Below are 15,658 nucleotides of genomic sequence, written 5' to 3'. Positions count from 1 at the left end.
TACTTAAAATGTCATAAATCACATTCCTCGTTTTCTAGCACATTTACAGAATGCAAAGCCCAAAGTCTTTCTGGGATAAAGACGACAGGTATTACTGACTATGAGTTCTCAAATATCTGCTTGGCTTATACTGATCGACATGGTCCGAAGCAGGTCATATCATTTTAATGGCATCCATAATGTTTGCCCAAAGCAACACAACATCAACAGAACACCCAAAAACACAGGAAAACATCAAAATGCTAACAAACATCAGCCTTTCCACGTCACAATAAAGCACATGAGATTATCTGTCCTACTTACACTACCTTTAGGCTAAAGGCTGCGCCTTTTATTCGTGTATAACCATGTCGGCTGATGAGGCATTTGAGGTCCAAAGGAAAACTGGATGATTTTAACACCAGCGTGATTTAGTTGTTTTGTCTTCGACAGCGATTTTACAATGAAACTGCCTTCGCTTCTCAGGCTCAGGGTGTACACCTGGTCTGCTGCTAACTTGAATGTATCTTCCACAGATCCAACATGCAAACTAATACATCAAAGAACACCGAAAATGGAAACGAAGGCCAAAAAACAGATCACACCTTCACACACACAAACTCCTCAACTCACAAGCAGGTTATCAAACCCAAATTCTGCGCTTTGGACTTTGGAAATTCAAGCAATGTCCACCACTACAAAGAACCAATGAAAACGAGAAACATTCGAGGCACACAATGCTAAAAGGGAATGTCAGAAGACTGTCGATGCGTATACTCAAGTTAACTAAGCAGTCGCAAAATAAACGCATCGACATCATTCGTTAGTGTGACTCCATGTCCGTCTACGCATGAAACATTCACTTACAAGTAGCTTAAACACTCAGGAAAGGAAAAAGTACCCAAATAGGTAGCGCAAAACAAGCTCGGCGCTTGTAAATTAAATGACGTCTGTCGTGTGGAGAAAGTCTTCTCAATCTCTATAAAAGGCAAGGTGCCACATCTATGGCACAGGCAAGTAGTTACGTTACAATCACAGCTGACAGCTATCCCACTACGAGAGAGTGAGGGGTTCCCAAAGGGCAACTATATTACAGTAGAACTGCACAAACTCTGGGAACAATTTTGGTACATAATGCAGAGTGGCATCACGCCCAGCACAGTATTGCACTGGATACCGTAGTCTCTTTGGGCTCAGCCGAGCACGGCAAGGAGCTCAGGCTGAGGGAACATGCCTCAGGAAAAAAGTACTGCACGGGAACCACTACAGGCTGGAGAAAGGAGCATGGCGGAGCAGCGACATCTGACACCTTAAAGGCCTGTGAGGTCAACAATGGCCTTGATGAAGATAGTGTCATCTCGGATGTAGGAGTTCTTGGAGTCTAGTTTGGAGAGAGGGCAGAAGAGAGGGCAGCCGCTCGCAATGTTCATGTCACTCACAGGCCTCTGGAAGGAGGAAGAGGAAATGTCTGGCCGGAAGGCATCAATGATGTGCTCCCTGTTGTTCTGATCCAGCAACATGAGGGTGACCTAAGGACCAAGGTGTTGGATAAACCAAAAAGGCCTTTAGTCAGATATGAATAGATACAAAACGGAAGCCAGTCATTCATGATTCAGTGGAAGAAACATTAGGGACCCCAGAAAAAGAAAATTAAGGGACAAAAAATGGCCACATTCACATATAACTGTCCACAACAAAGAAAAAGAAATAATGCCTTAATCTAGTTTGAAACACATGAGCCAAGTTCTTAGAAAAATACTTGTTGTATTCATGTTGGTTTCAGATGTTTTTTTTTTGTTTTGTTTTTTAGGAACAAAAATCTTGAAAATTGTACATAAATTCACCCAAATGTTCACATAGACAATGTGGCAATCACATAGGCATGTTCACCCAAAAATGAGAATTCTGTCATTAATTACTTACCCTCATGTCGTTCGACACCCGTAAGACCTCCGTTCATCTTCGGAACCCAAATGAAGATATTTTAGTTGAATGGACTTAGTGAGATGGACTTTGTAACGACGTCTTTATTATCTTTTATAGGTCTTGAGAGTGTAAAGTGCATTGTGCCAATGGAGGCCTTTCTGAGCCATCGGATTTCAACTAAAATATCTTCATTTGTGTTCCGAAGATGAACGGAGGTCTTACGGGTGTGGACGACATGAGGGTAAGTAATTAATGACAGAATGTTCATTTTTGGGTGAACTAACCCTTTAATGACTCTAAAAATGTCATGTGGTGGTAACCATTAGGGGTGTAACAATACATTGATATATCGATCTAATGTCTAATGATACGATGCATTGATGCCACGTGTTAAAAATCGATACCTGTAGGCTATTTATATTTTTATGAGGCACATTTGTTTTAACACTTTCCACATTTTCACACAATGTCAGTCTATGCATTATCGCCAATGCGTGCATTCTTGTTTAAATTACCTTTCAGAGCTTGTGAACGAAGCTCGAGACAGTCGATGGAACGGTCACTGTCTTGATCGGGTCAGTGCTGAATCTTCACGAAAGTTTATAATTTGCGCATAAGTGATTTGTGCCATTCTGTATTGGTGCCTTTCATATTATAATACTTTTGCACAATGAGAGAATATTAATAGCATATCTTGTACTGTCCTACCTATAATATGTTGTTGCTTCATTAAAAATCTGTGCTATACATTTAAAAGAAATGTCTTTTAATTTTATAGTATTAATATATAATTTTTTCCCCTTGTTTATCAGTTTTTTGCCATTACACATTTTAGCACTTAAAGCCGCACTAGGTAACTTTTGCTCTCGGGCTCCCCCTACAGTTGTGAAACAGTATTGTCCTCTACTACTGTCGTAAACGGTCACTCTACATCAGGGGATGCATCGCACGTGCATTTGTTGACATGACAACTATGATAGCCCTGAACTCTGCAGGAGTTCACATGCAGGTGTTCTGCTTGCGTCGCGTGTGAAATGTCTTCATCCCAGGTACAGTGGCATATGTTTCAGCATGTCATATGAATACAATTTCATGGGTTTTATTTTTTTCAAACGCCAAATGATCGCGATGCTCACGTTTACAAGCCAGCGTCATTATAGTAGCCTAGTCTATTGGTTCCCGTTTTACAGAATCTATATGATACTTCAATTCAATGTTTGAGTGGTAGGTAATAACCATATATCGTCAATATTACAATATCAAGCTACCATAGATGAATCTGCAAATTCGAAAAATCGATTTGCATTAAAGCTTGAGGAAAGACAAATAAACCAATATCACAGACATGTTAGGTATCCTAAAATATGATTTTGTATGTATTACGTATTTACTTGCAAGAATGTAGCCCCTCCTCCTTCAGCTCACGCCAACGAGCAAACGCTGGCCCAATGTTGATCCTCGTCCTGCCTTTAATCCGATCACTTTCTCGTTTTCTCTTTTTGCTTTCCTCAGACAAAACCTTTGCTTTCTTATTTTTCTGTGCTGCTTCGGCCATGACTATAAAATTCGGCAAACAAATGATTTGCGAGCGATTTTTTCACGCACGTCCGAATTTAAGGACGTGGGGATGGTGGTGGAAGTGACGTATATGCCGTAAAGCAGTCTAATTTTGTAGTTATTTTTGTTCTCGGGTTACTACCCGAAACCCGAAGTTTAAAAGTACGATTAAAAACGATACATACCCCGTCAGGCTATGGCAGACGTGTCATTCAACCTATTGTAAGTCGATGTATCATCACAAGAGTCTTGAAAATATATTATGAAGGTTGAAAAGTTACCTAGTGCTGCTTTAAGCCTAAAATACTTTCTTGACTGTTGTCATGTCATAAGCTGTCATTAGATTACTGTGTGCATTTTTAATTTGTGGATGTCCCAATCAGGGTGCAGGCTGTGAAATTTTGAAATACATGTTTATGTTATATATTTTGGTTGCAGTTGTGAGCTAGTGTAAAATAGGCACATAATATCATAATATTGAAATATTGATTGATATACCCCTGAATCGTATTGTATCGTATCGCAGAACTTTTTGAGGTATCGGAAAATATTGCATCCCTGGCTATGAGAATCGATATTGTATCGAATCATGATGTCCAATTAACACCCCTAGTAACCATCAAGTGTAAAGCAAAAACCTACACAAAATTCTCTCAAATTCTTTTATTAGAATGATTTCAGAACGATCATGTGACTGAAGACTGGTATAATGGCTGTTGAAAACTCGGCTTTTCCATCATAGGAATAAATTGCATTTTAAAATATATTCAAATAATTTTTTTTAATTCAAATAGAATGACCGTTTTTACAATATTTTTGATCAAATAAATTCCTTGATAAGCATTAGAGACGTCTTCCTAAAATAGAAGAAAAACTTTACGGACCCCCCACCAAAAGGGTGCTATATTTTCTTAAAGGGATAGTTCACTCAAAAATGAAAATTCTGTCATCACTTACTCACCCTCAGGTTGTTCCAAACCTGTATGAATTTCTTTCACATGCTGAACACAGAAGAAGATATTTTGCAGAATATGGGTACCCAAACAAATGGGCCCCACTGACTTGCATAGTACAACAACAAAAAAACTATGGAAGTCAATGGGGCCCATCAAATGTTTGGTTACCGACATTCTTCTAAATACCTTCTTTTGTGTTCAGCAGAAGAAAGAAATTTATAGAGGTTTAGGGCTTGCATAGACTAGTCGAGTAGTCGAGAGATCGACTACTTCAACCACTAGTCAGCGCTGTCGGAAACAATCGACTACTCGAGCATGCATTAACCATAAATTAATTCAAAATAGTGAATGTCACCAACAGACACCACACATCAGATGTGTGGAAGTAATTCATCAAGGATGACGAAAAATATCGTAATTTGCCAACTCTGTAAGACCACTTTAAAATACAACGGCAGTACGACAGCTATGCACAACCACCTAAGATTGACACATCCAACAGCAAAGGCAAATGTCAGTGAGACGCACACCACGAAGCAAACGAGCATTGGTGAATTCTGTAAACGCCCGATTACAGAGAGGAGAAGACAGGTAATAACAGATTTACTTGTGGATTTTATAGTGAAGGATATAAGACCACTCTCTGCAGTTTCAGGAGAAGGATTCAGGGGAATTATCAACTTCTTTGAACCCAGTTACACAGTTCCATCGAATGCTACACTCTGGAAAGACATGCACATATAGTTTGGATATACGACGCGAATATTAGGATTAGTGTTGTGTGCAGCTATTTATTTGGCTTTACTCTGTTACATGAAAATCAAAATATGTAATGTAATAATTATAATGTTTTGAGTTTACTTATGTAATTGTTGCATTAGGCTATGAATTAATAAACATTTATTGATAAGAACTATTTCATGTCTTTTCTTTTGCAGTAGCATGAACCACAAGTAGTCAATTAACTTGTGTATTGTTTGGATAAGAAATCGACTATCAGTAGTCGTGCAACCCCTAGGAAAAACTGAGTAAATAATGACAGAATTTGTATTTTTTTTTTTTTTTACGAATATCATGAATTACTAATTCAGGAATGTCATTAAGTTATTGGGGAGTCATTCCACAGATTGCATTTTTCATGCATGTTATAATACTAAAATTAATAAATTAATAGTACAAAAAAAGAATTTTAAGTCTGTCAGGATTTCAGGAAAGAAAAATGGTCAGGCACACAATGTTATAAGCTGATCAGACTGACCTTCTGATTAAAAGGCCACTTGAGCAAGGCATCACTGTGTCCCCTCATCACCACGAAGAACAGAGACAAGTGAGTACCACGTCCCGTCCCGTCCCCATTCAGATAGATGCGCAAACACATCTTATAGCCATATTTGCTTGTGTAAAATGCTGTAAAACAAAACAGGGTGCCTTGGAGTGAGATGTCACATCAAAGCTTTTTGAGTGGAAATCCCTCACACTTTTCCTAATAATTAATATGAAACCTTAGGAATAATATACAAAATAAAACTACCAGGTGAGAACATAGCAGGCGCACGTCCAGCTACAGCATCCTGTCTCTTCTTTGAGAAGTCGGAGATCTTCCACACAAAGACGCCATCATAGGTGGCAGCGGACATCTCCCTCATCTTTGCCTCCATCTCCACGATGGAGAGATCCCTAAGGCCTACCGTCCTCTCCAACTGCCGTACCTGTACAAAAATCTAGTATTGAAGCAAATAATAGCTTCAGCTAAAAAAAAAAAATGTATCTGTTTCAGACAGACAATTTACCTTGTTGTTGAGTATCTCAATCTTGTCCTGGTCAAGCCGGTGTTGGCGGTTATAGGCCTCCATGGTGGTGGCGGAGCGCTCCATCTCACGGTTGAGCACACAGACGATGTTCTCAAAAGTGCTTACCTTAAGCTCCAGCTCCTGACAGCGGCGGCTAAGCTCCGCCACTTTGGTCTTCTCGCTATGCAGCTGCAGCTCCAAGGCTGCACCAACAGCAGTAGGGAGGGGGGTGAAAGAAGTACCCAGCGTTGGAGCCGGCAGTGGAGGCAGCGGTGCGCAGGCCCCCTGCACGGGAGCCCCTGCTCCACTCAACTGGCCCATTTTCAGCTCCAGCTCCCGCAGAGACTGATGTAGCTCGTGGATCTTATGGCTGGCCAACTCCAAACTCTGAGGCTGCAGACTCTCCAAGTTCACCTTGATGCCCATGATGAAGTGCAGAAGAAGGTTTAAGTGCTCATAGGAACAGGCTTGCTCATGGTCATGGATCTTCTCCTTTTCCACCTAAAGGAAATTTAAAAAAAAAAACATTAATGGAACGAAATTAATATGTGATGGATGCATAAAAAGGAGGTTTACCTACCGTCATATCACAGCCTACCACATGAAATCTGCAAGGCGTTCTGAATTTGGTGCACAGTTTAATGTGGTCCACATACTGTTTATGGGGGGAAAAAACAGTAAAAAGAAAGTATTTATGAAAATGTTCTTTCCATATAAGAAAAACAACACTTGACTACAGAAAGTAGATAAAACCTTTGTTCTAGTTGACACACAATGTAAACACAACAGTATGTAAACAGCCCAAATACTATTTACTTACTTTCTCTCTTGGGATTTTTTTCTTGGCACAACCTTCACAAATCATGGGGTATTTAGGGCATATCTCATCATGAGCCTAAAAAACATATTCTTTAGTAGTCACTAAAATATCCAAAACTGCATTTGTAAAAGGATTAAATGAAAAGCACATGAATTAATATTGGATTATTTTCATACTTGATTAATTATTCTCAACTGTTAGTGTCACGGTAGCAGGACAGTTGGCACACTTTTTTTATTGCCTTCCCCCCCTTTGAAATTGGACATTGAGTTGCCATGGATATAGTATTTAAAGCTTTTTAGCAGGCTTAATTTTTGAGAAAAAAAAACTTGGCTAATAATTTTAAGTCAAAATTATTTTGTAAAATATATATTTTGTATAAAAATGGTAAATGGTCCCTAATAGTATTTTTGCTTTACAGCAAATTTTAAACTTTATTTTTTTATTTTTTGTTAATTTGCTGACTGTCTTTAAAAAAAGAGACCAACCAAGCTCAGATCTATGCTCAAAAAGGGCGCTGACGGTTAACAGGTTAAGGAAAATAGCTCTGTGGTTATACTTTTAAAATGGAAATAAGAAAAAAAAAGTCCTACCTTAATGTTTTTAAAATGAAATGGCTCCTTGCAGTATTTACAATTAAGAGTCCTTTCTGGGCATTCTCTCTCATTATGACGTTCAACTTCATTGGCTCTCAGAAGCTCTTTGCATGATGGGCAGGGAAGGATCCTGAAGTCACACTTTCCTTCATGGTTTGCCTTTGAGAGATGAAGAGATGCAAGAAATTTTAAAACTCAGTGTATGTAAAAAAAAAACATATGATGGTTTTCTGCTTTTAAGCTGGGTGCATACTGTACGATTTATAATAACTTAGTTCTTTTACGACTGTCACTTGTCAGACTGTACAAACATTATACACGCTGTAAGCAGTCATAGTCAAAGCGCGTTAAAAACAAACGCATGCAAGAAGACTCCTCTGGAGATTTATATCATCATTCCGTGACACGTTCAGTGACGTGAGCTGCATTTAAATGCGGGATTGAAATGATGGATAGCAAACAATCTCTAGCGTTAATATTGTTCATGGCTTGTCTTGAAAAGAGAAATGGAAAAAAGACGAAGACGATGTGTATGGACCAAGTGGTTTGTTGCTATCTCGCTAACTGCCTCATCAGGTTCTGCACTCCTATTCGTTTGTGTTTTGACGGTGGTCGTAAGAGATGCCACACTGCAGGACTCTGCGTCAAATCTTCTGACACCGCCAGAATTTCGTAAAGGTCAAATTTGATTGCAATGTCATTATTCAGCTGTCTGTAAACATGTCAAATTAGCGATCTAAGACTTCTGATTTTGGCCTGGTAAAGTAGGATTGTTAGTGGGTATAGACATTCACAAAAGTGTCATCTTTGTGGGAATGAAAGAGAGGCTGTGAGGGATAGATATACATCTCTTCAGTGGGTTGAACTGTTATTTAATGTGTTTTTGGATTGTTCTGCTGATGAAACACTGCAAAAATATTTTTAAAAAACCCAGACAATATGAGCTGTGGAAAATTATAAGTGATCTCAGAGCTTTAGGGTGTGTTCACACTTGTAGTTCGTTTCAGGGAAAAAATCATTTAGTCCTGGTCTGCTTAGCGTTCACATTGGCATTTTTACATGGAACCTTATGATAGCGAACCTAAAGGCAAAGGGAAATGTTCACAACCTGGTCAGCTTTTATTACATATATTTCGCAACAGAACATCCAAAACAATGCTGTGTGCTGGGTTAAATGCACTCGCTGTATGTGCGTAGCCTACATGCGTGCGTAGCTGAGAACTTGTGAATAGCTTATAAAATGTGTAAAGGAGTCAAAACAGCTGCAGGAATTCCTCCGTCACACACACAAATGAAGATCTGCTGCAAGGAGACATGGTTCTGATGCCTGTACGGAACTGTGATGGGCAACATCGCGACTATGATGAGAAAAAACAGGTGTGCGTGAGCATTCTGTTCTTTTTAAGATCTCATCTTCCTGTTTTTGGTTTGTTTGCATGTCTTTGGGCCGTTGTTAAAATAAATAAATATAAATAAATACATTTAATTTGTATCGCACTTTACATTAAACAAAATCTCAAAGTGCTACAGATTTAAAACAATAAAAAGAAAAAAATTAAGAATATAATAACAAATCAATCAAAAGCACTGCTAAAAAGATGGGTTTTAAGACCACGTTTAAAAGCATCTACAGTGGGTTTTAAGACCACGTTTAAAAGCATCTACAGTCTGTGGGATCCGCAAGTGGTCAGGGAGAGCATTCCACAGACTTGGGGAAGCTGAGCAGAAGGCCCGATCTCCCATTGTATGGAGTTTGGTCGTGGGAGTTTTGAGAAGATGTGTTGAAACAGAACAGAGATTGCGTGTGGATGTTTGTGTGAGAGGGAGTTCCTTGAGATTGTTGGGTGTGTCACCATGGATGCACTGGTGAGAAAGGAGGGAGATCTTATACTCAATCCTGAGCGAGACAGAAAGCCAGTGGAGTGATTTGAGAATGGGGGGAATTTGGTTGTATTTGCGCACCCTCAACAGGATCCTAGCAGCGCTGTTCTGAATATACTGCAGCTTCTGGAGATTTTTGCCAGGGATCCCGATAAGGAGCGCATTGCAGTAGTCCAGCCTGGAGGAGACAAAGGCGTGGACAAGCTTCTCCGCATCTGCCAGTGTTAGTATGGGACGAAGTTTGGCAATGTTTCTGAGGTGGAAGAAGGAGGTCTTACACAGATGTTTGATGTGAGCTTCAAAAGTAAGTTGCAATTCCATACTGACCCCCAGGTTGGTGACTGATGTAGAAAGTGGAATGTCCTGATCAGAGAAAGCAATGCTGGTGATAACGGAATTCCGGACCTGAAGTGGAGTGCCGACTAGGATTGCTTCAGTCTTGGAGCTGTTTAGCTGCAGAAAGTTTTGCTTCATCCGCGTCTTTATCTCATCCAGGCAAGTGATCAAAGTGGATGGAGTGAGGTCAGCAGAGGGGGAAGAATTTGTCCTAAGGTAAAGTTGAGTGTCATCAGCATAGCAGTGAAAAGAAACCCCATGGCGGCTGATGGCATGTAGAGGATGAACAGGGTGGGGCCGAGCACTGAGCCTTGAGGGACGTTGTGTGACAGGGATGTAGCTTCTCCCAAAGCAACATATTCAGTTCTCCCAGGGAGATAAGATGAGAACCAGTTGTGGACAGAGTCAGAGAGACTGATGGTGGAATGTAAACGGTGAAGGAGGATGTTATGATCAACAGTATCGAAAGCTGCAGTTAAGTCCAGGAGGATGAGAAGGGAGGGGGAACCAGCATCTGCCGCCATCAATAGGTTGTTTGACCCTGACCAAAGCTGTTTCTGTGCTGTGTCCTGTGCAGAAACAAGACTGAAATTTCTCATAGATTATTTTGTTTTAAATGGACCTGAAGCTGTGCAGCAACAACTTTTTCCAGCACCTTAGAGAGGTATGGAAGGTTGGAGATGGGTCTGTAGTTCTCAATAACATCTGGGTCTAAAGTGGGTTTTTTAAGAAGTGGTCTGATGATAGCAGTTTTTAGTGATGAAGGAACATGGCCAGCCTGGAGGGAATGATTAATGATCTTGGTTATAAAGGGACTTAAGACACAGAGGTTAGATTTTACCAAGGCTGTGGGAAAGGGATCCAGTGCACAGTTGAATGGTTTCATCTTTCTGATGATGTCCTCAACCTCGTGCTGTGTGATGATGGAGAAGCAGCAGAGATGTTGGAAAGTCCCAGGCTGTGGATCGACAGTCGGGACAGGCAGAGCGGAGGTGCTAGAAAGGTGTAAGTGGATGTTGTCTACTTTGTTCCTAAAAAAGGTCATGAACTTATTGCACCTCTCTTCTGTGGCTTCTGAAAAATAGTGAGTTTGCGGTTTGAGGATGTGATTTATGGTGGAGCAGAGTTTCTTGGAGTTTCCAGGGTTATTGTTAATGTTGCAAGAGTAGAACTGTGACTGAGCATCTCTCAAGGACCTTGCGTAGGCCTTCTGATGCTCTCTATAAGCTAGCCTATGAACAGTGAGTCCTGAAAGCTTGAGACGCCTCTCAGAGTTAGCAGGTGTACCAGGGGGCTGAGCGCGAGAAGGTGACCATTCTAGTTCTGACAGGGGCGTGAAGATCCAGAATGCTGCTCAGAGATTGGTTGTAGAAGTCAACCGACTCCGTGACTGAGGAGAGATCAGCAGAGGAGAGTTGCTGGAGGTCTATAGTTAAAGTGTCTTAGTTAATCTTTTTCAGGTTCCTAAAGCAAATTTGACGAGTATCTTTGGTATGGGAAGAGGGGCGTGGCAGCTCCATTGAGATGGCCTGGTGGTCAGACACACCCAGATCATACACCAAGAGGTTTCTAATATGAAGAGAGTTGGAAATGACCAAGTCCAGTGTGCCCACTAGAATGAGTGGGGACATCCACATGCTGTTGAAGATTGAGGCAGTCCAATAATTGCAGAAACTCATCTGTCAGGTGGCAGGAGGGGGTATCTACATTAGGGCTGAATGATATGGACAAAATTTCATATCTCGATTTTCATGCCAGATATCTTGATATCGATACAATACGATATGACTACGTGTTCGGTGAAAACCAGAATCTGAATTAAAATGTGTTTGATTTAAGCCTACATTTAAAAAATTAGTGTCAGAAAATGTATTGTTTTTAATACATTTAGAGTTTGTAAAATACACACTGATGTCTATGGAAGAGGTAATAATAATCCTTTCCATTATAATTCGACACGTTTTATTCATATCAGATACACATTGTGTAAGTAACTTCAATGTTTACTCTATTCTATTCCCAGTTCACCAGCCACTTACTTTTAAGTATTTCGGGAGAAGTGGATGAATTCACGTGTTGTAAACATAGAGGTTGTAAATCCAACAGATCCGATTCTCTGAACTGCGTCTGCGGCACAAACTAACACGGCGGCGCCCATCGCGCATACAGCTCAACTAACGCGATCGTTATAAAAGGTGTTTAAACAACAATATACTTCCACTTGCATGTATTTGACAATCGGAATATCAGATATTTCATGCCATAGCTAACACATTTGTGAATATTCTGAATAAAAAAGGAAAAAATTACAAAACCAGATCATCATTCATTCAGCGCTGTTGCTGCTGCGGTGTGTCACGTGACAAGCAATGACGCGTCACCATGGAAACGCCGTCCCCCCTCTCACAATATAGTTCCCACGTCCCTGGTAGTGTGTGCGCACTGGCTTTAGCGGTGCATTCAAGGGCACTCGTAAAACTGATGTTTGTTGTGACTGCCAGAGTTGTATGCAGGGCAAGCGCGGAGAGGGGAAATCTATATCGTCTATATCGTTGCTTTTTTCGATAGAAATATCTTGAAAGTTCATATCTAGATATAGATACGATAACGATATATCGTTCAGCCCTAATCTACATGAATATTAAAATCTCCTAATATTAAAATGTTGGCAGAAGTAGAGCAGAGTGTTGTAAGAAAGTCATGCATCTCAGTGATAAAAACAGAATTTGTTTTGGGGGGCCGATAAATAAGGAGTATTGTCAAAGAAAAAGGGGGTTTACATTTAAAAGCAAGATATTCAAATGATGACACTGTGGGCAAAGGGAAAAAAGACAGCTTCAATGTTTGTCTATGAATTACAGCTAAGCCACCACCACGACCAGTGTAACGGGCTTTTCTTTTCAATGCCATATTTCCGTTATGCACATATGGTCTAATCCCTTATCCCTGATGTGGTCTTGGATAAAAGATGATTTATTTGTGAGGGATTGTGCATTAAAAAGTTCCATTTTGAGCGTTGATGGGGCAGTGAATCTCGTTATTGGCCGTAATACACTAAAATACACTCCACGTTTTCTGTCATGCTCTGTGCTAAAAGATCTCTCTGTGTTTCCCATGCAGTCCAACTTAGATTGCAGAGATCTCACGGTCAGAGATCTTCATATTTCATTCGAACCGCACCAGAGATTGCTTGGATGCAAACCGAGACCCATCTTGTCTTAGTTCCCTTGTTTGGTGCGCACCAGGGTTCGGATGGCAGAATTCACACTTATTGAAATGAACCGCACTAACAGAACAATCACACCAGGGTTAATTTTAATCAATCCAAACATACCATGTGTAAACACACCCTCTTACAGCTTTTTACAGCGGATGCAATTGAAAAGACTATCCCTCACAGCCTCGCTTTCATACCTGTCATGTTGCTGCTCTGAATAAGGTATGGTCTTTCAGCTGGTCAGATTGGAAGATCAGCTTGCAAAGCATCTAAGCACCTGCTTGGCAAAACTGGTATTACCTGTTCTTTTAAAGCAGCAAAGGAACACACAGTACCTCATATTCTTTGATGGTGCCTGTCCAGTTGCATTCCTCATTGATGCAAACAGCTTCAAGAGCTTCAACTTCTCTCTTGGCAGCATTATCAGGAAAAGCCTAAAAGAAATTGCACATATTGAAAGTGAGATCTCCTTTCAACTTTTATGCGTCTCATTACTAGCAGTGAAAAATTGGTAAAGGTCTGTTACACCAAGAACAGTGATTATAAAGATAACCATTACAATAACTTTATTATTGCACTGCAGTTGTTGTCTGCTGCCTTAAATGCTGAAAGTCTTTCTGGTTAGCTGTCAATTTTATCATTCATCATCAGCTGGAAAAACAATCATGATATTGTTCTTCTGTGTAGTGTGGACTTTTATATTCTCATAGAATTAGAATGATTATTATTAAAACTCTTTAGTTATCATCCTTGGTATGAACAGGCCTTTAGTGTTCAAAATATATATAAACTGACAACAGAATTTTTTTTTTTAACCTACCAAATAATTTTTATTTTATGAAATGAAACCCATTAATTCAAGCTATAACATTATTATAAGGGATGTCAAAAATGACAATTATGAGGCACTGACAGCCTTTCGTGTTTTACATGAAAGATACAGTCATACAGGATTGAAACAACTATCCCTTTAATTCCAACTACACTTCCCAAATCGTACCAAACAACAGCTTCTGTTGCTACAGTTACTGTACTATAGTAAAAATAGAAACTTCGTAACATAGTAAAACTGGATTTTAAAACTTTGTATTAGCCACCATGGTAACAAAGAAGTCAGAAATATACAAAATGCAAAGATGTATTGTGGTTTTACAGTAGTAACAACAATTTAGCAGCTGTGGCATTTTGGTGGAAACTACAATGACTATGCTATTTTTATTAATTTATTTTTGGAAGGGTAGTAAGCACTAATAATATATTCCTATAATTTTTCTATAATTTAATTCTTACTGTATAATAACGCAAATACTTACACAACCCTGTTTCAAAATTGATGTTGGTTCTTCAAATATGTCTTCTTTTATACAGGCACTGCATTTCTGTGGTCCGGAGCTGGAAAATAAGAGGTTTAATACACACAAGCTGAAAGATATCGCTGATAAATACAAAGGCACACCATATAATAAGAGTTGATTTTGACAATAGCTGCAACAGTCTGGCTGTTGTAGTTTACAGCTCGCCCTGCGAAACAAGAAGCCGAACACAACCTGACAGCCTGCGTTTATTTATGTCCCCCGATATGAAGCAACGTTTACTGTTTGTATAATCGTAAAATATGCCATAAAAATGGCACGGGAGGCCTGACAGGTCGTGTTCATCTTTTGTAGTGTCTTGTCAGGTGGGCCATCTGGACTGAATGACGCTTACCTCACTGCTTTAGTAAAACAATATGAACAGAAACGATGTCCGCACTGCGCCTGAAACGGTCTCCTAAGGATTTTCAGACAGATATTGCACAGATGCTTGTCCTCCAGCTTGTTGGCGAGTATTTTCTTAGGGAAGCCAGGTTTGTTGCCTTCTAATGAAGATGGTGGTGAGGGTTCCTGTGCAGCCATTATTCCCGAGCGCGCATGTGACCAGGCTCCGGAGAAGAGACACGGATCTTTCTACACATTTCACTGAAAGGGGTTGTAAACACATGGTTTTGCATTGTGTCACACAAAAGTATTAACTTAAATATGTGTAGTTAAATACATCTAAATACAAACATTGTTTATGCAGGAATGACAAGCTTTACAAAACAAGACCATTGTCTTAATACCGTTTCAGTTGCACGGTGCATTTACTGTTTTTTGGATCTCTAATTATTTCCAGAACAATAAATTGTGTTACGTTTTAAAATCACATTTGTCCTACCATATTATGGTCCAACGAACATTATAAAATCTCCTACAGTGCTGTGAAACATTGTATCAAACACATTCAGCGTTCTTGCCGTGTGCATTTATAAGTATAATCATAATTTATTGTTATTATTTTAACTGTTCTTCAGAAATGTGTGTAACGGTAGGCGTCGTGTTCTCTCCAGCTGATCATGGATGGGGGAGTCCACTAGGGGGCGAATCGAATGATAAAATATTCGAAGCTAGAAACTTCAATGTACTTTCAAAAGACAGAATAAAAGTATTTATCATTTTACATTTTCAGTACAGTTGGCTTTTTTTCGCTCTTTCTTTTATTAAACAATAAACAACTTATGATGCATATTTAAAAATATAATTAGAAAACAATTAGACATTTAGAGATAATAAAGACTGAAC

The 15,658-nt window shown here is 39.6% G+C and overlaps 1 protein-coding gene across 1 annotated transcript; it reads right to left on the bottom strand.

The window, feature by feature from the left end:
- Window positions 1-149: 149 nt before the first annotated feature.
- On the bottom strand, window positions 150-15,443 carry traf2a (Tnf receptor-associated factor 2a). Its single transcript, XM_079814915.1, has 11 exons — window positions 15,255-15,443; window positions 14,766-15,016; window positions 14,372-14,450; window positions 13,394-13,492; window positions 7,622-7,783; window positions 7,029-7,103; window positions 6,789-6,863; window positions 6,209-6,709; window positions 5,950-6,127; window positions 5,677-5,825; window positions 150-1,508 (listed from the first exon to the last, which is right to left on the bottom strand). The coding sequence occupies exons 2-11, from the start codon at window positions 14,951-14,953 to the stop codon at window positions 1,290-1,292; spliced, it is 1,725 nt and encodes a 574-aa protein (XP_079671041.1). The 5' UTR covers window positions 14,954-15,016; window positions 15,255-15,443; the 3' UTR covers window positions 150-1,289.
- Between the last annotated feature and the right edge of the window lie 215 nt (window positions 15,444-15,658).

The sequence above is a fragment of the Gobio gobio genome, assembly GCF_949357685.1.
Source record: "Gobio gobio genome assembly, chromosome: 4".
NCBI lineage: Eukaryota > Metazoa > Chordata > Actinopteri > Cypriniformes > Gobionidae > Gobio > Gobio gobio.
Note: the sequence above shows the minus strand (reverse complement) of the source record. Positions and strands in the feature narration are given on the sequence as shown.